This window comes from Balaenoptera musculus, chromosome 6, assembly GCF_009873245.2.
Source record: "Balaenoptera musculus isolate JJ_BM4_2016_0621 chromosome 6, mBalMus1.pri.v3, whole genome shotgun sequence".
In the NCBI taxonomy this organism is placed as follows: domain Eukaryota; kingdom Metazoa; phylum Chordata; class Mammalia; order Artiodactyla; family Balaenopteridae; genus Balaenoptera; species Balaenoptera musculus.
Genome location: NC_045790.1, coordinates 94,848,737 through 94,876,589, shown reverse-complemented (window position 1 = coordinate 94,876,589; position 27,853 = coordinate 94,848,737). Strand labels below are relative to the sequence as shown.

Sequence of the window (27,853 nt, the reverse complement as noted above, 5' to 3'; positions counted from 1 at the left end):
ATTGATTGCCAGGTAGAGGGATTTGCACTTTACTCCATGGGCAATGGGTAGCCATTGCAGGTTTCTAAGGATGGGATAAGGTCTACCCTTCATAATTTTGGTATTCAAATTTTGGTTCTCCATTTTAACTGTTTGTTACCCAAAATGTGACTCACCTAGAGTAGGTGATTGAAATGTTCTTTTCCTGATATATATAATTTATGATTCAGCTTTAGATGTCTGTGCCACTTGCCATGAACATGCTACCTGCTTGCAAAGAGGAGGGAAGAAGATGTGTGTTTGCAAATACGGATTTGTGGGCAATGGGAGGACTCAGTGTATTGGTAAGTTCTGAATCCTGGGTTAAGTTGAAAAGTTGAGTCAAGAAACAAGATTCTCTAGAGTTAAAGAGTTGATGTCCTTGGGAGGAAAACATTATTTTGTTCATGTGTTTTTATTACAAGAAGTTTTGTCAATTATAATAAGTCTTTGTTTTAGTGTTGAGATGTATCCTTTCTCTAGCGTTTCCAAGGAATTATCCCTCATGTTAGAGGTCATTGAACTTGAATCTCTGGAAACTCTCTGACCTAACACAGATTTGAAATCTGTTTAACTTAACTCGAGTGAGTATTGCATTTTTTAATTTCTCTAGTTGTTTTGATAGGAAACTATTTAGTACCATGGGGAAAAACAAAACACAGTTGCCAACTTTTTGGCTGATTGGTGAAATACTGTTGCTTTGAGTCTCATGTCTACCAGAATCCATCCTCCAAATTTTTTGTAGTTGTGACCCTTTAGGGTCTTGGATGACTTAAAGAAATACAGATACCTTTAGGCTAGAAACATCTGGGATAATTTTTTGTCTCATAGCATTCACCATGCCATGAGAGTCAGACAATACCCAGGTTCAAACCCCATTCAGAGAGAGGGAGAGTTTCATAGTAACTTTGTAGTAGTGAATGTTAAGATAATCACAGTTTCCTCCCAGCAACCATGTTACCTGCAGTAAAAATATGGATAGTTTTGCCTTGTAGCTGTGGATTGACAGTATATACGGCCTTGTTGTGGTATCTTTGTTTTTGTTTTGTTTTGTCTTTCCTCCCTAAAGAAAAATGGCAATTAAGTCCTGAGTTAAAAAAGTCATCTTCTACTTCACAGGTACACATTTTCACAATCACACACCATTGCCCGTTCCTGCAGGCTGGAGTTGGGCCTTCTTGACCCTTCTCTCTTTAGAATTCTGCCCATAAGATTCTTCCCCCACTGCTTACAAGCAGGTGCTTGGAAATGAATTTGGGATTGGGGAGCACGGACAAGCCTTTTCTACTCCCTCCCCTACTGAAGTCCTCCTTTCATGAAAGCTCACTGCAATCTTGATTATTCTTTGACTTCTGAACAATAGAAACTTCTCTGAATGGGTGGAGGGGGCTTTATTAATTTATGTGGTACTTGCTCCCAAACACTAGACACTGCATATCCCAGTACTTGGCCTGATGAGACCATGCCGTAGGTTACAGGTAAGATCATAGGTGTGCCAGAGGTGCTATAACATGGTATTACGTCTAGGGACCTAAGAATTCTAGAATCCCATACAAACACAGATGTCCCTTCTGATGAAGTCTGCAGGGGAGATATGCCTCAGAAACAATAGCAAAGGACAGGAATATTCCATCTTATGCACAGGTGGACATGTATCTGAAACCCCCGTGCCCTGCTCAGTAAGCTGGACTGATTGGACACTTGGCCTGGCAATGCCTTGAGGGTCTGTTCTGCTAGTCTGAGCTCTCATGCAGATCTTACCACAGACGGTTTTAATGATGAATAGTGTTCCAGGTTTAATTAAATTTTAAAAAAGATAATATAAGAAAAATGAAAAAAAAACCCCCCACCAGATTTTGAGTGGGGCTGGCGGGGGGCAGGGGGGTTGGCTCTTGAGTTAGCAAGAATGGAGTGCAATTGTGGGAGGTGACTGAACTGCTTTGAGGGAACCAGTAGTGGAATAAAACACTAAATAACAGACAAGAAAACTCCAGTTCATAAGTTGATGTTATCCCCCCCCGCCAAAAAACTAGCTGGTTAGATCAGCTCTCAAAGGATGCAAAAGAAATTGGTCACAGGAGTTTCCTCTGATGGTAGAGGCTAGGGCAGAGTCAGCAAACTGGAGCTTGGGGGCCAGACTTCAACTGCCGCCTGTTTTTCATTGCTAATTTGTTTACCGATTGTCTGGGACTGCTTTTGTGCTCCAAAGTATGGATGAGCAGTTGCAATTGGAGACCTATGACTGGCCTTCGACAGAAAAAGTTTGCTGACCCCTGGGCTGGAGGACAGAGATGGGAGGGAGGTTTACTTTCATTTTACATTGATGTCAAATTGTTGAATTAGAAATGCTCGGGGCAGGTTCTGTGGTCTCATCAAGCATCCCATGTTCCAGCCCCTCCTCACTGGGTGATTTACATTATTTATATGGATCGCTGACGGTTAGCAGGAGCTGCTCCTGCCTCAATATTAGCCCTGCCCCTGGATGAGGCTTGAGCACTAATTCCATTGTGTCTCCTGGTAACTCAGAAGTAACAAATTTTCCAGTTAATCATTGGATGTAAAATCATCCTACTCTGGTTTTCGTTAAAAAAAAAAAAGCAAGAGAATGGTTGGGCTGGAAAAGTGGGATTCTGTTGGATTTGTCTCCCCAGGCCTATGACAAGATCTTTTTAAGTGTGGAGAAGTTCAAAAAGCATTCCCTTCTCCCAAGCTTCAAATAAGATGGACTATCAGATTGAGATGTTGGGTTTCTCTTGTGGTTTTGTAATACACCTGGTGCGAGACTACGAGGGGCCCGTGTCCTGCAGTCTGAGAAGCATAGTGAGAGGAGAAGAGGCTGGGGAAATAGATCTTTCTGCTGTTGTCACAGAATATTGATTCTCAAGTCCATAACACAGGAGAACAGTCTGGGTGGTTGATCGTGCTATGGATTGACAGCCCTTTCTGTGCGTTGTCTCAATGTATCAACAGATAAAAACGAGTGCCAGTTCGGAGCCACTGTGGTCTGTGGGAACCACACATCTTGTCACAATACACTCGGAGGCTTTTATTGCATTTGCCTAGAAGGATATCGAGCCACAAACAACAACAAGACGTTCATCCCCAATGACGGCACCTTTTGCACAGGTACTCGGGAAGGGGGCTGCAGTGATGGCAACATGGTGATGGCAGGACGGTGCCTGGTACCTGGGATGTGGAAGAGGGCGAGGGTGGGGACAGGACACAGTGTGATTTAAGGGAGGGACTCTCCTTTGTCTATGAGGGAAATTTGGACTCGGACTAAGTATTAGTTAGTATTAGGGAATTATTGTTCCCTTTGTTAGAGGGAATAACTGTACTGGGGTATTTAGGATAATATTCTTATTTTGGGAGCTGCATGCTGAAGTACCTAGGGGTGTTATTATGAAGTATCTAGTGTTATTTTATCTGTAAGGTACTTTAAATGGCAAAATGTGAACGATTGTTGAATCTTGGGGGTAGGGGTGGGACTAGGGGAGACTGTAATATTCTTTTTCTTGTTCTGTGTGTTTGAAAAGTTTTATAACAAACAACAAGGGGGAGCTCTCCGAGTTGGTGTGCCATCTGCAGTTTCCTTGAAGTGACTCTGGTACCCGCCAGCTCTGTGCACACTGCCCAGGGGGTGGGCCCTGTGATGCAGCAGCATGCTGAACCTGTTAGAGATGTGGGCTTGTCTCCTGGAGGAATAAGTTGAGTGAGGAGTGAATAAGTCGAGTTTTTAGGACCTAAGTAGCTTTGAAGGTCAGATTTTGGGCATATGTTGGTCAAATACAAGGGGTGGGCAAAACCCTCCTAATTTTCAGTAGCTCCTGTATTATCTGAACTCTGTTTACAGCCCGTCATGATAATATAGCTCTTAGGTTTTCTAAGAAAATCTTTGAACAGTAATGAAGAGGAAAGGCAGGAAAAAACTCCTGGTTCTAAGATGGCTTTGCATAGTCTTAATGACTGTCCTTAAAAGCTTTGTGATATTTAAAGGTTTGGGGGAGAAAAAAAGAGAGGAGAGCATTTTTTATCTTTGTACCCACCAGGAACCACAGGTTTTGATGCTCTGATTCATTCTCCCTCTTGACCTGTACCAAGGTAAAAATCCCTCAAAGGGAACATTTGATTTGTTCTTGGCATGAATGAACACATTCCCTCAAAGAAAACATTTTACAATATCTTGTTGTTTTAGGTAGCAAATTACTTGTTACATGATTGTAGAAGTGCAGTGTTGCAGAATTAAATTAGGTGCCTTAAAAAAAAAAATGATACTAATTAAAAAAAAAAAACCTCGGGACTGGTGGTCCAGCGGTTAACACTCTGTGCTCCCAGCTCAGGGGGCCCGGTTCGATTCCCGGTCAGGGAACTAGATCCCGCATGCTGCAGTTAAGAGCCCACATGCCGCAAGGAAGATCCTGCTCAGGGCAACGGAGATCCCGTGTGCCACAACTAAGACCTGGTGCGGCCAAATAAAGAAATAAATATTAAAAAAAAACCAGAACAACCCTTACAAGACGATGATCTGGTGTTCAGTTCATTCAATATATTTACATTTTTCATGCATTTCCTATGTGCCAAGGCTATGCTAGTGGGAGGTGACGGCAGACAGCTAATTTCGTATAAAGTGTTAGTCATAGGTAAGCAAAGGGTGCTTTCCAGAATCCAGAATCTGTGGGGGCACTTACGTTGGAAGTGGGTGAGAGATTGGAGGACGTGATACCTGAAATTGTGTTTTCAAGGCTGTGGGAGTTTGACAGGAAAAACTTTTATAACTGTATATATCAGTATAGTTTCCAAGAATGCTTTCTGTTTTTAAAAAGGTAGGAAGAAGAAGAAGAAGAAGAAAGAAATATTTTATGCAAGATCCAAATAGATGTCAGCCTAGGAAGAACCAATCTTCCTGGAATAAAATCCTGATCTAGGCTCTGCTTCTATTTATTCTACTCCTTGTAATTATTTAGTGACCTTCCCCTTTAAAAAAAAAAAATTGAGATATAGTTCACAAACCATAAAATCTACCCTTTTGAAGGGTACAATTCAGTTGTTTTCGGTATAATTCACAAAGTTGTGCAATAATCTCCACTATCTAATTTTAGAACATCTCAACACCAAAAAGAAGTCCCATATCCATTGGCAGTTATTCCCATGACCTTTTTTTTTTTTGAGGTCCCCATTTATCACTTTGTAAAAGCTGATTGATGACTTTTCCTGATGACACTGAGTTTCTTCCATAATCACAGTTGCCACAGAAACATCAGTGTCTTTATTTATTTATTTATTTATTTTAAGAGTATGAAGAGGTAAGTTTTCCTCACTCTCTTTTAATTAATTATTTATTTATTTTTGGCTGTATTGGGTCTTCGTCTCTGTGTGAGGGCTTTCTCTAGTTGTGGCAAGCGGGGGCCACTCTTCATCACGGTGCGCAGGCCTGTCACTATCGTGGCCTCTTTTGTTGCAGAGCACAGGCTCCAGACGCGCAGGCTCAGTAGTTGTGGCTCACGGGCCTAGTTGCTCCGCGGCATGTGGGATCTTCCCAGACCAGGGCTCGAACCCGTGTCCCCTGCACTGACAGGCAGATTCTCAACCACTGCACCACCAGGGAAGCCCATCAGTGTCTTTAGGTGGGGCAGAAGCTTAGCAAGTTTTGGGGTATCAGCAGTTATCCAGTGCTTGCCTGGAACCAGAAGATTGTGAATCCTAGTTCTTGAATTCTGAGAAATCCTGGAACCTGGTGTTTATTGTACTCTGCAGAATTCAAGTCAAGTTCAGGTGCTTGTTGCAGTAGGCCTCTGGATGTCACTGCGTATAGATGAGGAATGAGTTGCAGGGGTTCTAGTGCTGGAGAACCTGCAGATATTCTGGCCCCCAGGCTGCCCCCGGAATGACTCCTGGCAATCATGGAAACTTTGCTATGAGCCATAATCCAGAGGAAGAAGCTCTGTGGTACTTGTGGTGTGAGGGCATTCCAAAATGCCAGAGGCCTTGACAAAGGTGCCATTGTCCCTCTTTGGGAGTGATGGGGCCATGCCTGGGTTCCTCCTGCAGTTTATCATCTCCCACACTTTACTCTTGCCTTTTCCCTGCCTTTTGACTTGAGTGGGTCAAGAGTAAGTGGAGACGGACTTCCCTGGTGGTCCAGTGGGTTGGAATCCGTGCTCCCAATGCAGGGGGCCCTGGTTCGGTCCCTGGTCGGGGAACTAGATCCCACATGCATGCTGCAACTGAGAAGCCCGCACACCGCAATTAAGATCCTGCATGCCGCAACTAAGACCCGGTGCAGCCCAAATAAATAAATTAAAAAAAAAAGAGTGAGCGGAGAGATATGAGACTGATGTGAAAATAAGGCTCAGGGCTGTCATCTCCCCACCAGCATGACTCCAAATAGGCATGGCCCTGGTGTGTGTGCCAAATAGGCGTAGACCCCAGTGTTCAGGGTCTGCTGAAAACTGCAAAATACTCTTTCTGTGCCTTTGAATTCCTCAGCTCTTGGGAATCCATCTTGACTCTATTGACAACAGCAACATTCTTTTTCATAAGCTCACTTCCTGCAGTATAAGGGCCTAATGCCATTTCTTCTAGAGAAATGTAACAGCACTTCAGCTTTGGCTGAGAAATGAGGAAAATGGGGGTTGGGTGTGTGTGTGGGGGAAAGAACCTGGAGGGAGTGAATGCTTTGCTTTGCCATTCGTCATTTCCTGGAACCTGCTGCCCCAAACCTGTATCCCATAGGTCTGCCCATGGTGAAGTAAACACCTTCATTCCTACACGTAAATCACTACCACAACTGAGACCAGTGTAGTCTGTTGGTGTCTCTCCCAGGTCAGGAGCCTTGTTTTCCATGTGAGCCTTTGCCCACAAGCTTCTCAGGTGCCCTGTTGTTTCGGGTCCCGGAGCAGCCTGCTGTGGTCTCAGACACAAATGCTCAGCCCCATCGAGATGCTGCTTGCTCGACGTGGGCTGCGCTCACTAGCCTTGCAGCCATCCTGAGATTTCTCCCAGTGCTGCCTCCAACAGAACTTTGCTGCCCAAATCCCCGTCCTTTGTTTTAGCTGGATTTATTCCTAGAGTCATGTTTTACCACTCTGGAAGAAAGAAGAAGCAAGGAAGGATAAATCCAAGGGAAAAATCACACTGGGGACGTGTTGCTTGCCACTGCCCAGAGCAGTGCTCATAGCCACTAGCTCCTTGCCTTACTCCCTGTGGAACCCCCTGCCTCCTGCTTAGGTCTCCAACTGTGGTGGGTGATGGCCTCAGACCCCTGCTACTGCCCCAGTGCCTTGGAAGGAGAGGCCAAAGATTCTCAATCAAAAGATGGTTAAAACAAAGCTCCATCCCCCCCAAATGCCAGAGGCCTTGACTAAGGCACCATTGTCACTCTTGGGGAGTGATGGGGCCATGCCTGAGCTCCCCCTACAGGTTAACATCTCCCACCCTTTACTCTTGCCTCTTACTTGCTCAAGCCCCAGGATATAGATAACCCAGGTTCTTTCCAAAGGCCCTGTCGAGTATAGTAAAATATAAACACAGGGTTCTTTTTTACTCTATTAAAGTTTTGGGAGGAGTAATAGGGACAGGAGCTGGGCTTAAGTTTATTTTTGAACTATCTGTAAAGTAGGCTTTCCTAAGCAAACTATCAATATTAGCAAGATTGTGAAGGAAATGCTTAGCCCTTTAAGTTCAGGCTCTTTGCTCATGGCCAACGCATCTCTGAGCATGAATATGGTTTTTTTTAAAAAAAATATTTATTTATTTATTTTGGCTGTGCCAGGTCTTAGTTGCACGGCACGTGGCATCTTTAGCTGCGGCATGTGGGATCTACCGACCAGGGATCGAACCTGGGACCCCTGCATTGGGAACCCGGTGTCTTACCCCCTGGACCACCAGGGAAGTCCCCAAGAATATGGTTTGAAAATGGTTTTCCACTTATTCAGCTACTGCTTTTGCAAAAGTTATGTGTCAAAAAAGGATGGAGCTGTTACCCTAGGATGAAGCTCTGGAAGAGAGTCTGGGTGAATGGGTCATTTACTTCTTTTTTTTAAAATTGAAGTATAGTTGATTTACAATGTTGTGTTAGTTTCAGGTGTACAGCAAAGTGATTCAGTTATATATATATGTGTGTATATATAACTTTATATATATATATTCTTTTCCCTTATAGGTTATTACAAAATATTGAGTATAGTTCCCTGTGCTGTACAGTAAGTCCTTGCTGGTTATCTATTTTATATGCAGTAGTGTATATATGATAATCCCAAACTCCTAATTTATCCCTCCTCCGCACTTTCCATCATTTACTTCTGATTATAATGATCCAAAATTGTTCTTGCCAAAAGGAGACAGAAGAATAAGTCATTATTTTCCCCCAGAGAAGGAATATAGCTTTATTTTGTCCATTTATTAAAAAAATACTTATGTAGAAAAGTCAAGCAATTATGGACACATATAAAGGAGAAAGAAAAAAAAATTACCTAATATTAACCCAGAGTCAACAACTCGTTTTTTTTTTTTTTGGCTGTGTTGCGTCTTCATTGCTGTGCGCGGGCTTTCTCTAGTTGTGGTGAGCAGGGGCTACTCTTTGTTTCAGTGCGTGGGCTTCTGATTGCGGTGGCTTCTCTTGTTGCAGAGCATGGGCTCTAGGCACGTTGGCTTCAGTAGTTGCAGCACGTGGGCTCAGTAGTTGTGGCTCGCGGGCTCTAGAGTGCAGGCTCAGTAGTTGTGGCGCACGGGCTTAGTTGCTCCGCGGCATGTGGGATCTTCCAGGACCAGGGATAGAACCCGTGTCCCCTGCATTGGCAGGCGGATTCTTAAGCACTGAGCCACCAGGGAAGTCCCTGAATGGAATTTATTACATGGCTGTACCATGTTACTTAACTCATTATTTTTTCCCCTATTGTGATTGTTTTTCTGTTTTTTGCCATTACAAGAAATGCTCTAATGAACATTTTTGTACTTACATTCTTACAAGTAATTATCTCCTTTTTATAAATTCCGAAAAATAATTTCTATGTCAAAGGGATACCTACACATTTTACATTTTGATACATAGTGCCAGACTGTATTCCAGAAAGTTCATACCAATACTCTCTCACTAATCATTTCATGAAGGTCTTCATTTCTTCACATCCTTGCCAACACTGGATAATATCAATAAATGATATGAATTTAACAGTTCTGATTTTAAATGGGTGTTTGTGTTCCTCTAATGTGGCTTCTTAAGATGTAGGTTTCTGAGCTGAACTTGGCATTTGAGGAGGGAAGGTGGCCTCTGTCTTAGAGCATTTAGATCTAGTGCAACAAGCCATGTGGCCACTCCCCTGATTCCAGCCAAGAATCCCGTGACAGTGAGTGTATGCATGTGCATGCTCATTGCTCATGGTCAGGGTCAGGGTTATGAAGGAGTGGCTTGTGCTCCAGGGAGAACTGAGTCAGTAGAGAGGCGAGGTCCACTCATTTATTAGCTAACATGTATTGAGGATCAAAGTTCAGCCAGGCACTGTGCTAAGTGCTTTCCACATGTTTTATTTAATCTCTGCAAAAAGACCTACTATAATTAACTTCATTTTACAGAAGTGATTTGGAAAGGTCAAGGAACAGGTATTAGTACAACTAGTAAGTAGCAGAATCAGTTCTCAAACCTGGGTCTGTTTGACGTTCAAATCCATGAAAAGACTTTAAATATAGAACACCAGGGCCCTGGCACGAGGTCAGAGTGTCCTGCTCGGTTTTGCTACTTTCTACCAAGGAGTTGTTCTGGCTGTGGGTAAAATTAAATAATCCTATATATAGAATGGGCCATAGGGAATTTTCTCCCTTGATTAGTTAAGTATGTTAATAAGGTTGCTCAGAACATTTTTTTCTTCACAAGCAAACATGTTGTAACCTTGGACACCCCATGGAATCTACCACTACGTGGAGAAGCTGTTCTGATGAATTTAACATATTTATCCAGCCAAGATTCTAGAAGTTTATTTATTTATTTAATTTATTTTTGGCTGTGTCAGGTCTTAGTTGCGGCAGGCAGGATCTTTGTTGAGGCATTTGGGATCTTTTGTTGCAGTGCGCAGGCTTCTCTCCAGTTGCGGTGTGCGGGTTTTCTCTTCTCTAGTTGTGGCCCGCAGGTTCACAACTGTGGCCCATAGCGCGTGGGCTCTGTAGTTTGCGGCACACAGGCTCTCTCGCTGAGGCATGTGAGCTCAGTAGTTGTGGCACATGGGCTTAGTTGCCCCGCGGCATGTGGGATCCTAGTTCCCCGACCAGGGATCGAACCCGCGTCCTCTGCATTGGAAGGTGGATTCTTCACCACTGGACCACCAGGGAAGTCCCTCTAGAAGTTTAGAAAAGGGCTGGTTTGTGAGCATTAGGAGGTAGCAGGGGATTAAAAGTCAAAATCGTGTCATACTCATCTCAGTGATACAGGGTAGATACATCTAGACATCCTTAAGGCAATTGATATCTTTGACAATCTCTGTGGACAAGATAGAGAATTGTTGATTGGATGATGGTACAATTAGACTGTAAACGGAGAAAAGGTGTGGCATAGTAGTTAAGAATAAGGTCTGAGAAGCCAGATGTCTGGCTTCTGATCCTGGCTTTTGCATTGCTTAGCCTGTGTGACTTCAGTCCAGTTAACCATTCTATGCTTCAGTTACTTCGTCTGTAAAATGGGGATAATAATAGCAAGCATCAACCTCCCAGAGTTATTGTGAGGATTAAATAAGATGGAAAATAATCAGTAATAAATAATGAAGTGTTTAGAACAGTGCTTGGCATGTGCAAGATGACATGCAGGAGTTATTGTTATTAACAATCATTATAACAATTATTGTTATTAGGCTGTTGAATGATTTGTACACAAAGCAAACTGATTAATACCTATAGTGACTCATACGGAGCTAATCAGTATCTAGAAACTCCAAGTCTTTTCCATACCACTGCATCTTTGCCTTACAATACTTGGACCCCTTATTTTTAGCAGTCTACTGAAAAATTCATTTTTCCCACTCACTATCTTTGAGGAGTCTGAGGCAGGTGGGCAGGCTGGAATATGGCTTCTGTGTTAAAAGGTATATACATAAACGCATTTTACAAATTCCTCAGTGGAATAAAAAAATCTTGATAAGCTAAAATGATGGGTCCAATCTAGGAACACATGTTAGATCCTGCAGTGTTGAGATCATTTCTAAAGTTTGTACTAGATTGAGATTGATTTTATTTTATATTACTTTTAAGAATCCTTTCTTAACAATTACCCAAACCTCCATGATTCTGTTATCAACAATTGTTTGTTTTACTGGTTTCATTTCTTACCACTCTTTGTTGTGTTTTATGATGTCTTCCCCTTTCTTGACATTATTTATTCTGATGTTTTTCACTGGCTCGAGTATTTTCTCAAAATCTTTTTCAGAAAGGAAATGTCAGTAGTGTAGTTCTTGAGATCACTCATGTTCTAAAATGTCATTCCTTTGCTTAAATATAGCACGATGTTTTGCTCTCTTTTCCTTAGAACTCTGTAAATATTACTCCAGTGCTATCTAGCATTTAGTGTTTCAGACAAGAAGTCCTGGGTCAGATTGGTTCTCTTTTCCTCATAAATTACCATTCCTTTCTCTCAGGAGGTTGATAGATTTTTCTCTTTTTCCATGAGATTCAGAATGACTCATTTTTCAACATTCATGCCTGTCACCTTAAAAGGCTATTTGGATTTGAATACATAAGCTGAGAGATTTTTCTCTTGATTACTCCATTCTCTTCTGTAATTCCTTTTAAATAGATATTGAATATTTTGGGTCTGTCCTCATATCATTTTTTTGTCCCATAGTTTCTATCTTATATAATTAATATTTCTATGTTTTTTGGAGAACTCCTCAGGTTGAAATTTGTGAATTTATTGTCTAGCAGTGACCAACCTATTATTCAATGCCTCCATTGAGTTTTTATTTTTGGCATTCATATTTTGTTTTTAATTTCCAAGACTTCAGTGTTTTCTCAGAACCTCCCCTCTTTTTCATTAATACAGTATCCTCTTAACCTTGTTTGGGCTTCACAGTCTCTTCGTATGTCAAGAGTGTCTTGGTTATTTCTTACTGCATAACCCCACTCCTCCCACCTCACCACTACCCCAAATTTAGCGGTTTAAAACAACAATTTATAATTTGTCACAATTCCATGGCTCGGTGGTTTTGTAATGTGTAGACATAGTCAGCTGGTGGCTGGGCGAGGCTGGGCTGCGCTGGCAGATGAAAGAAGGCCTCTCTCAGGTCTTCCCTGGCAGCCCAGTGGTTAAGACTCTGCGCTTCCCCTGCAGGGGGCAAGGGTTCGATCCCTGGTCGGGGAACTAAGATCCAGCATGCCGCCCGGTACAGGCAAAAAAAGACGGCCTCTCTCACACATGGCTCTGGCCTTGATGCTGGCTGTTCACCAGGCCACTTTAGTTCTCCTCCATGTGGCCTCTGTCTTCACATGTCATCTCATCTTTAGGGCCTCTCTGAGTGCACTCTCTCCCAAGCACGGATTTTCTTCATCATGGACACTGGATTCTAAAAGAGGGAAAGAGGGGGACTTCCCTGATGGTCCAGTGATTAAGACTTTGCCTTCCAATGTAGGGGGTGCAGGTTCAATCCCTGGTCAGGAAGCTAAGATCCCACATGCCTCACGCCCAAAATACCAAAACATAAAACAGAAGCGATATTGCAACAAATTCAATAAAGACTTTAAAAGTGGTCCACATAAAAAAAAAAATCTTAAAAGTAAGTAAGTAAATAAATAAATAATGAGGGAAAAAGGAAGCTACCAGCCGTCTTCTCAGGCTGGGTCCAGAGCAGGCACTGTGTTACTTCCGCCGAGTTCTATTGGCCAAAGCAAGTCTCAAGACCAGCTCAAGGGGAGGGGAAATGGATTGCATTCTTGATGGGGCCGGGAAGAAGACAGAAGCATGCAAGGAAAGCAAGGAGAGGAATTGTTGACAGCTATCTCTGGAGCTGATCTCCCACAGAGTTCCCAAAGTTGCTGCCCTAAAGATGTAGGTTGATCAGAAATTGGTAACTTGGGTCTCCTCCAGCAACTGAATGAATTACTGGTTCCCAGACAACAATCAGGAAGCGATGAGGTGTTTCTTAGTCCAAACCAAAAAACAAACAAACCAATATAAAGAATTGTAGTGGATTTTAATAAAATCACACTAAAACAATTTAAAAGGGTTTGAGATTATATTCTTCCTTTTTTGGGGGGGGGGGGGGTTGTTAAAATATTCTTTTTTTAAATGAAATCATAGTGCTAGTTTTTTAAAAAAAAAGGCTTCACTGGCAAAATAGAATATTGGCCACCTTATATCAGTCCTTCCAAGTGACTGGGCTTTGAAAATCCCAGAGTCTGGGAACAACCGGCTTCTTCATTCACGATGCCCCCCTGTCCTCTGCCCCCCAATGGTTCTTGCAAATGTCCTGGAAAAAGTCCCCTTTTACTTAAGGTACTTTTCTTTCTCTAAATGAAATTGGTGTGTGTGTGTGTGGCTCTGATGGAGTTTCTAAAGTTTTAAATTTTGTTCACTTAGCCAGGTCTGGGGGGAAAAGACTGCTAACTGGCAGAGAGATTTCTTTTTCAGCCTCTGAATTATTGTGTGGTTTTTACTCCTGGAACTGCTACCAACGGCAATCTTCAGTCAAGGGGAAAAGTCGGCTAAGGAGCATGTCTTATCCTTCTTGAAGGCTGTTTTAAGCCCTTCTAATCTTGGTTAAAATTAGCGAGACCTTCTGAGTTATCTTCTTTATCTTGCTGCATCGTCCTATGCTCATGAGCTGGAAAGCATTTTCACTCTGGTCTAAATTGTTTTGTATTCGGAGTTCTGCTTCAGATATTTTAGTATGAGGTTGAGGCTATCCTTATTTTATAGTAATTGAGTTTTTTTAGCATACTTTTTTGGTTCATTTTGTTGGGTTGTTAGTGAGTTGGTGATACTTGTTGGTTTTTATAAATTTTCAGAATACATTGACAAATATTTATTGAGCACCTCTTTGTGCCTATGATGTGAAGGATACAGGAGAAGAACTCTTAAGGAGTGAAATAAAATTCATGATACAATTACAAACAAATGCATTCACTTATAAGTGTAGATTGGGAATGTGAGAAGTGGCTGTCACAATGTCCCCCCACTTTTTTTCTTTTTCTGTCCCTTGTTATATTCGGGATGGGTCTCAAGACATAGATGAGTGTGAGGTTTCCGGCCGGTGCAGGCATGGAGGACGGTGCGTGAACACTCGTGGGAGCTTTGATTGCTACTGTATGGATGGATACTTGCCAAAGGGTGGGCCTGAGCCTTTCCATCCGACCAGAGATGCCACTTCGTGCACAGGTGGGTTTTTGCCATAGAATGCAGCATCCGAAGGTGAGAGTCTGTTGGTGGTGACTTTCTCCTGCTCTGAGCCTAAGTCTGTGGGTCTGTGTTGGGGATGTGTGTTGGATCTGTTCCTTTGTACATGTATAACCTATGAAATAAAATAACAGTCAAGATAGAAGGGGCTATATTAAAAAAGCTAAAATTAGTATGCTTCGGGGATTTTGAGTAGTTAATAGATATTCAGATATTAACTATTATGTTAGATAGTAAACAGAGCTGATCTGGTAAGAGCCACCATCTCAAAAGTGACCAGGGAAGTTATAAAGGCCTATATATCTTAAGGTATTGTGCAATTCAGGTGTTTTACTTTGTTGGGCTAGGCTCCTCCTCTTTAGTTAGTATGAATTAGTGAGGGTTGATTGCCAAATCCTTTCAGTTTTGTGCATGTATAGATGCTATTACCTGTGGAAGGCCAGGAGAATGAATAGAGACACTCATTGGAAACATGCCCAGAAGTCATGTGGAAATGAACCAGCCTATTTAAAATATGGCTCGGGTGTGTATAGGTGAGGGGAGAGGGCATGGGGTAGAGGTGGAGAGAGATTATGAATTTTGAAAATTCACATTCATATAGTAATGAGTTTGACGTTAATTTGTTTTCAGAAATAGACTGTGGCACCGCTCCTGAGGTCCCAGATGGCTATATCATAGGAAATTATACCTCTAGGCTTGGCAGCCAGGTTCGTTATGCTTGCAAAGAAGGATTCTTCAGTGGCCCAGAAGATACAGTTTCAAGCTGCACAGCCTTGGGCACATGGGAATCCCCAAAATTAAATTGCCAAGGTGAGTTTTCCAAAGGTCCAGCTTCCCAGCTTATACCGTCTTGAGATTGTTTTCGTATTTCTCTCTAAATCTCTCTTTGGGGTACTGAATGAATTAAATAAATTCAATAAATTCCTATTGTTTCTAATAGGTTTTCAGTTGATTCTCTTGATATTTACAGGAATAATATTTTATCATCTGCAAATAATGATAATTCCATCTTTTGTTTTTCTATGTTTATAAAAGTTATATTTTTCTCTTGACTGACCACTTAGCTTGTGTTTTCAGAACAAAAATTTAGTAGTAGTATTGACTTTGAATATTCTTTTCTTATTCCTGACTCTCATGGGAGTGGTTTGAGTGTTTCATTATTCATTCATGATCTTGGCTTTTTGATGTTACATACGTCTACTTATATTCTTATGTACACTGAGAGAGTGCTGTGAGCCAAGTGCTGTTCTAAGCATATATATATATATATATATGTATATATATATATATATATATACATATATATATATATATATAGACTCATTCAATTATAATATCCCTGTGAGTGTGTGCTATTATTATCACATTTTACAGATGGGAAAACTGAGGCATGGAGAAGTTCAGTAATTTGTCTGAGGTTATCCAACTAGTGATGGAGCTGAAATTTGAACTTAGAATTCTAGTTTCTGAGATTGTGTGCTTAATCACTCTGGTATACTGCTTCCATTTTTGTGATGATGTTGGCTTTTGGTTTTTTTCTACTTTTGGCTTTCTCTCTCTTCATCATTTCACCAGTTTTTGACTATATGTACATAATATTGAGGAAACCTTCATCTATTCCCATTTTACTGGGATTTAAAAAAAAATCAGAAATGAGTTATTTTATCACGTCTTTTAGGCATGTATTAAGGTGATCATATATATTTTTTCTCCTTTTAACCAGTTATATACTGGCTTATATTTCCTGATCAATACTAGTTGCTGGAATGGATTCTTCTGTGTCTTTGGTGTTTTTTTTCTTTTAATCGGGATTATATTTGCTAAATTTTACTTAGAAGTCTTGCATTGATATTCATAAGTTAGATTGGTCTATTTTCCTTTTCTATGCCATCTTTGTTGGTTTTGGTATTAAGGTTATTCTAAATTTTGAGAAAAGAATGTGAAAACATTTCCTTCTTTCTCTATTCTCTGGAATACTATAAATAGGATTTTTAAAGATTTCACCTAGAAAACCATCTGGATGTGGCACTTAGGGAGAGGCAGTCATTGGGATAGTTAAAAAAAAATTTAATACTTACTGGTCCTGTTTAAGTTTCCTATTCTTGTTGATATCCATTTTGGTAATTTACATATTCTAAGAAAAATCATCTATTTCAAGTTTATTTTCAAATTTATTTGTAGAGAGAAGTGTTAGGCACTCACGTTTTTGATTTTCTGTAGATAGAGTTATTTTATAATAGTGAAATACTGGAAACAATTTCAAATGTCTGTTGATAAGGAAATTGGTTAAATAAATCATAGCATGTACATAAAGTGGATATTTTGTAGCCAATAAAAATTATGTTGGGAAGAATCTTTATTGACATAGGTAAGTATTAACAGTATACTACTGAGTTACAAACTGTATGAATAACATGATCTTAACTTTGAAAAATGTACATGTAAATGTACATGAAAATGTTTCATATGTACATGTATGTTTATGAAAAAGTTTAGAAAGCTATATATCAAAACATTAACCATGGTAGTTTCCACTGGGAGGGATCCTGGATGATTTTTTTTTTTTTAATAAATTTATTTATTTGTTTTTTACTTTTGGCTGCGTGGGGCCTTCATTGCTGTGCGGCTCTATGCACCAGCTCTAGGCACCCAGGCTTCAGTAGTTGTGGCACGGCGGGCTCAGCAGTTGTAGCTCGAGGGGTCTAGAGCGCAGTCAGTAGTTGTGGCGCACGGGCCCAGTTGCTCTGCGGCATGTGGGAATCTTCCTTGACCAGGGCTTGAACCCATGTCCCCTGCATTGGCAGGCGGATTCTTAACCACTGCACCACCAGGGAAGTCCTGGATGATTTTTATATTTTATATACTTTCTGTATTGAAGGAATTTTTTTTAATGTATTAGAAAAAGTAACAAAGTTGTTTCCATTTTGGAAAAAAGAAAAAATAAAAGTTTTCAGTGAGTTTATTGCGTAGCTAAGAAACCTCAGTGATGCACTTGGCTAAGTTAATCCTTTTGATATTCTGATTTGCAATTCAGGCTTTAAACACATTCTGATAATTATCATCCTGGGGGTTAAGAAATTCTAAACGTACAATTGAGTTCTAACATTATCTTTCCATGGATCAATTAAAATACAGAACTTAGATTAAAATGTGCCATAATGCATTTCAAAGAACCCCCTAGAGATTTATATAAGAAACTCCATATAAGACAATTTGTATTACTTTGAAAATCAGTAGTCATCCGGATTATTGTACTGAGAATGTAGAAAGTTAATTTAGAGGAGAGTGCTTGTTCCATTTCCCAAAGAACTGTCATTTAGCAGGTCTTCACTTCTTTTTTCCCTCCTGTAATAACTGTTCCCTTCGCCTGCTGACACCCTCCCCCCTCTTCCTCCCCCGTTTCACCACATGGCCACCGGCTTCTCCTGGCTGTGCCTGCTTCTCTCTAAGCACAGCCCTTCTTATTTATCCCTCATTCTTCTCTGGGGCTCCAGAATCTGGGCTATGTGCCAGCCGGCACTGTATTTTTAGCTCAGCGTTATGAAGCCACAGGAATTGGGAATTCCACTAAAAAACACGAGCAAACTGTGAACTTGGATGCTGAGGAACAGGTACTTTTGAAAGGAGCAGCCGTGCGTTCCAGACGGCAGCGTGTGTGTCCGATAACGGACTTCCCCACCAGAGAAGGTACAGCTGGCGGCTCCTGTTGTTTGCCTTCTCCCAATTACCGTGTCCCTGGAGGCTCTGCTGCTGCCTTGGGGGAGGGGCATTGCGACACAAGTTCCCCACCTGAGCAGGCCTCAGAAGTGGATGTTGGAAGTGAGGATGAAATCTTCCAAAATGGGTAGGAATTTGTGGAAACATCCATCACACATTTCCATCCACTCTCTGGAAAAGACACAATCTCTAGCTTGCGTTTCCTGTTATTTTGCTATTATTATTACTTTTTAAAACATTTTCTGCTGAACATTTTATTTTTTTAATTTATTTATTTTTGGCTGTGTTGGGTCCTCGTTGCTGTGCACGGGCTTTCTCTAGTTGCGGCGAGTGGGGGCTACTCTTCGTTGCGGTGCGCGGGCTTCTCATTGCGGTGGCTTCTCTTGTTGCGGAGCACGGGCTCTAGGTGGCAGGCTTTGGTAGTTGCGGCACACGGGCTCAGTAGTTGTGGCTTGCGGGCTCTAGAGCGCAGACTCAGTAGTTGTGGCACACGGGCTTAGCTGCTCTGCGGGATCTTCCCGGACCAGGGATCGAACCTGTGTCCCCTGCATTGGCAGAATTCTTAACTACTGCGCCACCAGGGAAGTCCCTTATTATTATTATTTTTTTGATTTTCAGAGAAGGTGCCAGTTGTAAGTGACAGCTTAAAGAATTTGAGTTTTTATAATTCAACTAAGCCAGGAGCAAGGTGAGGGAATCACTTTAACTGTGTTATCATTAGCAACAAATCCAGAGTCTGGCATACTTGTTAGATCCTGTGACTAGGTAAGTCTGGAGTCTGGGAGCAGAGTAAAGACAGGTACACCATGAACTATTCTATAAGGGTGAACTCCTAAGTATCATGTGAGAAGAATGGGTAAAGACTAAGAGAGTTCAGGTGGGGAGATTGGGTGGTTCATGGAAGGGGTGGCATTTGTGTTCTTCCCTTTGGTAGTTTGCCTCCCATGGAAGGGTCCAGTGATGAATGGTTTGCAGTGTAGGCAGACCAGTTGAGGGTTCCGGGACTATCTGTCTTCCAGATTTTCTTCCCATCCTTTTTGGGGCCTTATCTTCCCTTCGGGCTGGGAATTCTCACCAGCAGTGTGTCTGGCACTGAATAGTCCCTTTAAGAATCCGCTTCCACGCTTACTTCTTCTTCTTAAAACCTTTCTAAAAACAGTGAAATGGCCACTGCACTTAGAATAAAATCCAAACTCCTAACCATGGATTTTGGAGCCAACAGGGGTTTGTCCTTTTTGGCTTTTATACAGGTTACGTCTCCCATCATTCTCTCCCAACCAGTATGTCAATCTCTTATCAGCTTCAGGGCCTTTTCTCTCTACTTGAAATAATTGCCAACCTGTTTTAAAAATTGTTATTGTGGTAAAATACACATAATAGAAAGTTTACCATTTTAACCATGTTTAAGTGTACAATTCCATGGTATTAAGTGCATTCACAATGTTGTGCAATTAACACTGCTGTCCATTTCCAGAACATTTTCATCATCTCAAAACAGAAACTCTGTACCCTTTAAACAAGAACTCCCCATTCCCTCCTCCCTCTAGCCCCTGGTAACCTCTGTTCTACTTTCTGTCTCTGTGAATTTGTATTGTAGGTACCTCATATATGTGGACTCATACAATACTTGTCTTTTTTATATCTGGCGTATTTGACTGAGCATAATATTTTCAAGTTTCATCCATGTTATAGCATGTATCAGAACTTCATTCCTTTTTTTTCCTTTCAATTTTATTGAGATATAATTGACACACAGCGCTGTGTAAGTTTAAGGTGTGCAGCATAATGATTTGACTCACATACATCATGAAATGATTATGACAGTGAGTTTAGTGAGCATTCATCATCTCATATAGATACAACATTAAAGAAATAAAAAAATGATATTTTTTTCCTTTTGATGAGAACTCTTGGGATTTACTCTCAACAATTTTCATATGTCATGTTGTACATTTCTTCCCTAGTACTCATTTATCTTATGAGTGGGAGTTTGTACCTTTTGAAGAATATCATTCCTTTTTCAGGCTGAAGAATTTTCTACTGTATGTGTACACCACATTTTATTTATTCATTCGTCTGTTGAGGGAGGCTACCTGCTTTCTGCACAGGAAGCTCCTTCTCATCTTTCAAGTTTCAGCTGAAATGTCATCTCTGACATTCTCTTGCTTAGTACACAACACGTCAGTATATTATTTATCATTATTTTCATGGTTTTTATCAGTCTGCCCTACTGGGCTGTAAATCTGGGAGCTCAGTGACCATGTAGTTTTCTTCAGTATCATCTCTTCAGCACCTGGCACAGTGCCTGGCATACCTAAGGCCTGTAGAAGCACCGTGAATCACCCCCAAAAGGTGGCCCAGATGATGGCAGACATAGTGGAATTGGCTTCCGGACTGCGTCCCAGCTTGTCCTGTGGCTGAGCCTTGCTGAAACCCTGGCTTCCTCTTTTGTTTCCCCCCTCAAGCTTCATGTCCTGTCCTGATTCCACACCTTCTTACTCTGTCTTCTGCACCTTCATGCTTGCTTCTCACCTGGCATGACATTTCTATGCTGTGATAAACCAAAAACAAGGCCCTGGGGCTGACTCTTGGTTTCCCCATATCCACGCATGTGGCCCTTGCAGGATGGATGGCCCAACCCTGTGGATTGATTTCAGAGGCAGAGTTTCTTCTTTGAGTTGGTTAACAAGGGTGGGACGTGGTTTCTTAAGTCCACTCATAGCAGAGCCTGATTCTCTAGAGGTGACCAGCACTTGAAGGTTTACAAGGTTTTCCATAAACATTGTGTTATTTGCTCTTTAAAAATGCCTTCTGAGGTGATTAATAGGTTGGCATTATTTCCCATTTCACAAATATTCAATTTACGACCAATAATGGGTATTATTCCCATTAAGAACCAGAGCAAGGAAGTGGCTTACCTTATGTCACTAGCTTATGTATCAAGTTGAGAACCCAAAGCACTTTTCCAGAAGGCAAATTCCATATAGAAGTAGCCTTAGTGAGCCCTGGAGGTGGGAGGCAATGATGAAAAGCTCCATCCAGAAGGATATTTGTTGTTGCTGAGTCAGCTCTTCATCTTTCAAGATTTTCTTAGTGGAGCCAAATCTCCTCTCTGCATAGTTGGGGAGGGTTTGAAAAGGCTTTGACAAAAGTTGGAATGCAAATGAGTGCATTCAGAGGAGGAGTGGCAGACAAGGTTCACTGTACTGCTGCCTCTGAATTTTTAGTAGTGTCTGAGGGTTCTGGGACCACATCCGTGCTTAGCAGGGAAGAGTGCTGTGATTGGCTCCTGATATCCACCTGGGTGAGGGAGGTTGGCCTAGCAGCACACTCACCTTGTGTTTAGCATCTGTGTTCCAGGTGATGGGAGTTTTCTCCTTTGAAATCGATTTTCTGGTACCTCACCACATACTGGTCTTTAAAAACTGTCTTGACCTGCTGCATGCAACAAATCTCTTGTGTGACCCTTTTGCCAAGTAAATGCCATTAAACATGTCACTTACAAATGGTTGGAGCCACTTGAGTGTGCAAAATGAATGATGACATTGGTTATAAGACTCAGGGTGATGAAACATGAGCTTTAGAATCAGAAAGTCTTGTGTGAGTTTTGGCTGAGCTGCTTACTGGTTCCATCACCACCTCTAAACTTCTGTAAACTCAAGTTTCCTTCTGTAGAAGGGGAGAAAATTGTTGTCACCCTATAAAGTTATTATGAAGATTTAATGACATAATGATAAAAAGCACTTGGCATTGTGCTTGATGCGGAGTAGCTGCTGGATAAATGTTTGCCATCATAATAAGAGAGTCATAATCTAGTGCGGAGTGGCAGGTAATGTTTCTAACGAAAATTCAAGGTCTTTCTGAAACTTCCCTAAGTGGGAAGGTCTAAAATTTTTTAGCTTTCACTTTGCCTTATTTATTTATTTTTTAAATAGAAATCCATTTTTAATTTTATTTATTTATTTATTTATTTATTTTTGGCTGCATTGGGTCTTCATTGCTGCACGTGGGCTTTCTCTAGTTGCGGCGAGCGGGGGCTACTTTTCGTTGCGGTGCACGGGCTTCTCATTGTGGTGGCTCCTCTTTGTTGTGGAGCACGGGCACTAGGCGCGTGGGTTTCAGTAGTTGTGGCACATGGGCTTCAGTAGTTGTGGTTCGTGGGCTTTAGAGCGCAGGCTCAGTAGTTGTGGCGCACGGGCTTAGTTGCTCTGCGGCATGTGTGATCTTCCCAGACCAGGGATCGAACCCGTGTCTCCTGCATTGGCAGGCAGATTCTTAACCACTGTGCCACCAGGAAAGCCCTGTTTATTGGTTTTTGATTCAAATACTCTATTTACAGCTAGAACATTAAAATGAAGAGTTTTAATGTTATTTTTTTTTAAAAAGAAAGATTCCTATGCAGCTCAAAGCATCAAAAACCATTTCACCTCTATGAATGGAAGATCTTTTTAAGAGACATGCTGATAAACTCTTGTTTTTTTCTTCCAGCACTCACTCTTTTACCTACCCTATCACCTCCTCTGCAGTTTCTGAAGTGTTCAGATTCTAGCTGTTTCCATATTAGACACTATTTGTTGACAGTAAGTGTTTTAATGTGAAATGGAAAATTTTCTTTTTCCTCCAAATGATCTATGAATACGATCTGAAGGAAATGTATTATTAGTTGAGGTTAAAGTTCATGGGAAACTTTAGAATAAAAAAATCCATCAAAAAGTAATTTTTTTCTTTCTACTGTCTTAAGGGCAAGTACACTTTTTGTTACTAAGGGGCTTAGTTACAACTGTTAATAAGCTATCGACACTTTTGAAAATGTGCTTCAGGGAATGCTATAACCCTCCCATTTCCTTTTGATGACTGTGATAACATTGTCTAAATTCAAGTAGCCACATATTACAATGTTAGATTCCAACGCCAACATCAGTGATGTACGTCATTTAATGCCCAAGTGATCCTGGATTGAAGGTCTAACTAAATTTGGCCAACTCAGAACATGCCATTAAGTGCGTGAAACTTTGTCATAAGGTTACGCTTTCAGCCTTATTCCTTAGGCCATATTTCTTACATATAAACTTCACCAAAATTAATGTTCCTAATAACTCACATGACTACAGGGGATATTCTAAAGATATAGAATATAGACACAGCCCACAAAGAGCTTACTGTTAAGAGGGGAAGAGAACATTTTTACAAATGAAGAAAGTATAGGTATAAATGCTGAATTATCCGATCTAGAACATGAATGTAGTGTAGACTCTGGTATTCATCTGCCTAGACTGTGGCCTTTACCACCTACCGTGTTGCACTAAATTCCAGGTGTTACATAAACCTTCTGATCTGATCCTAAGGCACAATAGAGACTTCTTCCTATTATTGTTGGGTAAAGATGCACACTGGCTTTAATGTGATTTTCTTCCATTTTCGTACTTGTATCTGCCCTTTTACTGGAGTTTTTCATCTAGTAGTTTATTTTTCTGGGAAGATCTTTTTTTCTTCCCTTTGGTCAATATCAATAGGTGGAATAGGTCAATCATTTATTCCCCCAGCATTTGGCAAAATGTCTGTCTCAATTTGTAGACATTATTGGTCATTATTTTTTCTTTCTCAGCTTGGTAGTTTTTGGTCTCTAAAACAGTCTTAGATTAAGCCTTATTTTACTCTGTTATTTCTGTCATCAATCACATTATTGTGCTGATATGTGTAATAAATAGCAGTCATTGGTGATACAGTCAGTTGTTGATTAGACACCATAAATTGCCTATACCTTTCATCAAACAGATTTCCTTCTGGAATATTTTCTTGGGTAGAATTTTAAAACTAGCAGTGAGGATAAACATTTTTACCTTCAAGATATGAAACAGAGTTACAGTATCAATGTGGTCCTTGAAACTGGCACAACACATTTCCCCCCAGGGAGACAGACCTATTTTGAAGTTGCTTATTTGAATAAAATCACAGATAATAGGATACTAAGGAAAAATTCCCAGCCATGTTCATAATTAGTTGACTGTATTCCTGATGCAGATCCAAACGTTGTTAATAATGTAATTAGCCAGAGAAACGTGTGCTTTAATGAACACCCCTATGCATATGCAATACAAAATTTGTGCTGCTTATTTTTTTTTTCTTTCCTTTGGATGTTAACTGTTTTTAAATGGCTTCTTTCCTTGTGATAGTGATATTTTTATTACCTCTTGCAGTCTCTGTTGGATTGATTTTTGAATATGTCTTAATAGGGATCACCTGCTTTCTTGGGTACCATTTGGTTTGAGTAGAAGTGGCAGTGGCTGCCATCTCTCTTACGCATGGTGGGAATATCTGTGATGGGCTTATGTTCCAGGCAAAACCTGGGCCAGACCCCCATATCATAGGGTTAAACATCAGTACCAAGAAGGCTTCAGGGCAAATACAGTGGCAGGGGAAGTCCATTTCCAGCAGCTCTCTTCTCTGGGAAAGTTCTCGGAGACAAAATTGGGACAGAGGGAGTTGTCATAGGACCCTTCCAGACTGATTTAAATGCTTTTTCATGCAACCTTTTCTTCTGAGGTTTTAGCTGAACTATAAGATCAGTCCCAGTCAGAGCCTAGAGTGGACCCCTTCAGTGTGAAGCTGCCCAGATATAATGGACCTGGACTTTGGGGTCACAAAAACCATGGTTTGAATACTGGCTCTGCCTTTTTTTTTTTTTTTTTTTTGGGTTGCATTGGGTCTTTGTTGCTGCGCACAGGCTTTCTCTAGTTGTGGCGAGCGCGGGCTACTCTTCGTTGCAGTGTGCAGGCTTCTCATTGTGGTGGCTTCTCTTGTTGCAGAGCATGGGCTCTAGGCACGTGGGCTTCCGTAGTTGTGGCACATGGGCTCAGTAGTTGTGGCTTGCAGGCTCTAGACCGCAGGCTCAGTAGTTGCGGCAGACGAGCTTATTTGCTCTGCGGCATGTGAGATCTTCCTGGACCAGGGCTCGAACCTGTGTCCCCTGCATTGCCAAGTGGATTCCTAACCACTCCGCCACCAGGGAAGTCCCGAGGCTCTGTCTTTTAGTAGTGGTGTAATTTTTGAATGTGACAGACTCTTAGGACCTCCATTTTTGTATCTATAAACTACATGAGAAAACCCATCTACCTTGCAGTAGGGTTTTCTGTGAGAAATAAATAAGATAGTGTATATCTAATAGACTACCTTGTGTTTAGTAGGATTTTGATGCATGCTATTATGATTAAAATTATTGCAGTTTAAACAGCTTTCCCAGAATTAACTGGTACAAGACTGATACGTATTAGTTTTTGTGGGTCTTTTTCTCAGCTTTCATCTACTTGGTGTCTGGTAGCTATGAGTTACCTCTTTTGGATAAAAAATATAGAGATAATGTGTTCCTGTCTTGTTATTTATACTTACAATTTACTGATGTGTGTTTCCTTCCTCAGGGGTTGTGATCATATCGAAGTAACACATATTGCATCTTGAACAATGATAAAGTAGTAGCAAGCTACCAGTGAACAACTATTTATAATTTACCATGTAAAAACTACTATTGTAAGTAGGCATTGTGGGGAAGCAAGAGATTATAAGATAAAGATTCTGCCCTTTAGGAACTGTCCGTATATTTGGGAAGACATAGTCATTAAAACAAACCCACAGGGCTTCCCTGGTGGCGCAGTGGTTGAGAGTCTGCCTGCCAATGCAGGGGACACGGGTTCGAGCCCTGGTCTGGGAAGATCCCACATGCCGCGGAGCAACTGGGCCCGTGAGCCACAATAACTGAGCCTGCACGTCTGGAGCCTGTGCTCCACAACAAGAGAGGCCGTGATAATGAGAGGCCCCGTGCACTGCAATGAAGAGTGGCCCCCACTTGCCACAACTAGAGAAAGCCCTCACACAGAAACGAAGACCCAATACAGCCATAAATGAATAAAATAAATAAATAAAAATAGTGTTAAAAAAAAAATCTGTTCTATAAAAAAAAAAAAAAAAAAAAAAAAAAAAACCCACAAAATCCTCAAGGAGGAAATAAAGGTCAGATGAATAGGATAGATAAGTATTCTTGATTCTACTTCTTCTCTCACTCTCACATCCAGTCTATCACCAAGAACCTTGTTCTGCTTCCAGGATGCATCTCGAATCCATCCACTTCTTTCCATCTCCGCCATCACCTCTCAAGTGCATCCAAGACCTCATCTCTCTTTCTGCTGGGCTACTGCTCTAGACACTAACCAACCTCTCCTTTTACTCCTGTTCTCCCATCCCTTATCCACCCAACAGTCAAAATGGTCTTTTCAAAATCTAAGTCAGATTATTTCATTCCCTCGCTTAAAATCCTCCAATGGCATTCCACTGCTTTTAACTAACACCCAGGCTCTTTCCTAAGGCTTACAAGGCCCTCTGTGACCTGGCTCTGCTCTTCTCTGCACCTTCATCTCATGCCACTCTCCCTCTTGCTAACTGTGCTCCAGCCAACAGGTTGCATTTCCCTTTCTGGAGCATATCAAGAGCTTTCTCGCCTCAGGGTCTTTGCATTGGCTATTTCATTTGATTGAAATGTTCTTCCTCTGGTCCTGGACATGACTGGTTCATTCTCATCCTTCAGGTCCCAACTCTGATGTTACCTCCTCAGAGAGCTTGAACCATTCCTGACCACTCTATTTAAAAAGTCTTTCCTATCCTATCACGTTATCTTTCCTCCTACATAACATTCACTACAATCTGCAATTACCTTGTTGATTTATTTTTTTGTCTAATTATTCTCTCCCTAAGTTCTGCGAGGGCAGTGATCTTTTCCATTTTGTTCTCTGCTATAGTGACTAGCATAGTGTCTGGCATGTACTAGGTGCTCAGTAAATATATGAATGAATGAACAAATGAACATAGGCCACGAAAGTTCAGAGGAAGAAGGGATCCCTCCATTAGTCATGGAGCAGATTCATCACTGGGAAGGATTTTGCTAGGTCTGAGGGAGATAGAGTGTATCTCGAGGAGAGAGAGGATGAGCAAGGTGGAAGGGGATAGAAAGGGGGCATATACTGTAGGTTTTCAGAGATGGAGCTGCTCTTGAGAGGCAGTGGGTGTAGGAGAAGGAATCTGTAGGATGTGGATTCTGCTTCTAGCCATCACATGACTACCTATGCGACTTTGCATGTTTTATTTAACCATGTTGAGCCATTTTACCTGTAAAATGGGGGAAATAATCTCTACCATGGAGGGTTACTGTAAGAAGTAATGATATATACTTGGGGCCCTATCGGGATGCATATGATGCTAAATGATAGCTATTCATACCAATATTTAATTTAGATTCTCAGCTGCGGGTGTGCATACAAATCAAATTTGCAGCTTTGTAGAAAAGTGGATGCCAAGAACCCAACTCATTACTACTCATTCAGAAGAGTTATCTCTGGGTGAGGGTGGGGATGTGTGTGTGAGACTCCAGCATGGGTGATTTTTCAGAAGCTCCCCAGGTGATTCAGATTGTATAGCTATTGTTTAGAACCATGTGTTTAATCCAAGCCACGCCGGAATCCTCTCTAAATATCTCCTGCCAAGGGACTGTCCAACTCGAATAGCTCTGTGATGGGAACTCACAGAGTTGGGTCCAGATTGCCTACCACTGGACATCTACCTGAGTCCCTAGAGAACAGGCTATTGATTTCTTATCTACCCCCAAGTTAATATTAATTTTAAAAAATCTTGGGACTTCCCTGGTGGTGCAGTGGTTAAGAATCCGCCTGCCAATGCAGGGGACACGGGTTCGATCCCTGGTCCCTG

At 41.4% G+C, this 27,853-nt stretch overlaps 1 protein-coding gene across 3 annotated transcripts in view; it reads left to right on the top strand.

Annotated features, from left to right (window-relative positions):
• SUSD1 (sushi domain containing 1) overlaps window positions 1–27,853 on the top strand; it is a 142,351-nt gene that overhangs the window by 12,124 nt on the left and 102,374 nt on the right. For all 3 annotated transcript variants that reach the window (XR_005020433.1, XM_036856666.1, XM_036856665.1), the window contains exons 2-5: window positions 210–323; window positions 2,989–3,144; window positions 14,216–14,368; window positions 15,017–15,196. Coding sequence is in view for 2 of the 3 variants with exons in the window: in XM_036856666.1 (XP_036712561.1) it covers window positions 210–323; window positions 2,989–3,144; window positions 14,216–14,368; window positions 15,017–15,196 (603 nt within the window). In the remaining variant the exon portion in view is untranslated. The remainder of the gene's footprint in view (window positions 1–209; window positions 324–2,988; window positions 3,145–14,215; window positions 14,369–15,016; window positions 15,197–27,853) is intronic.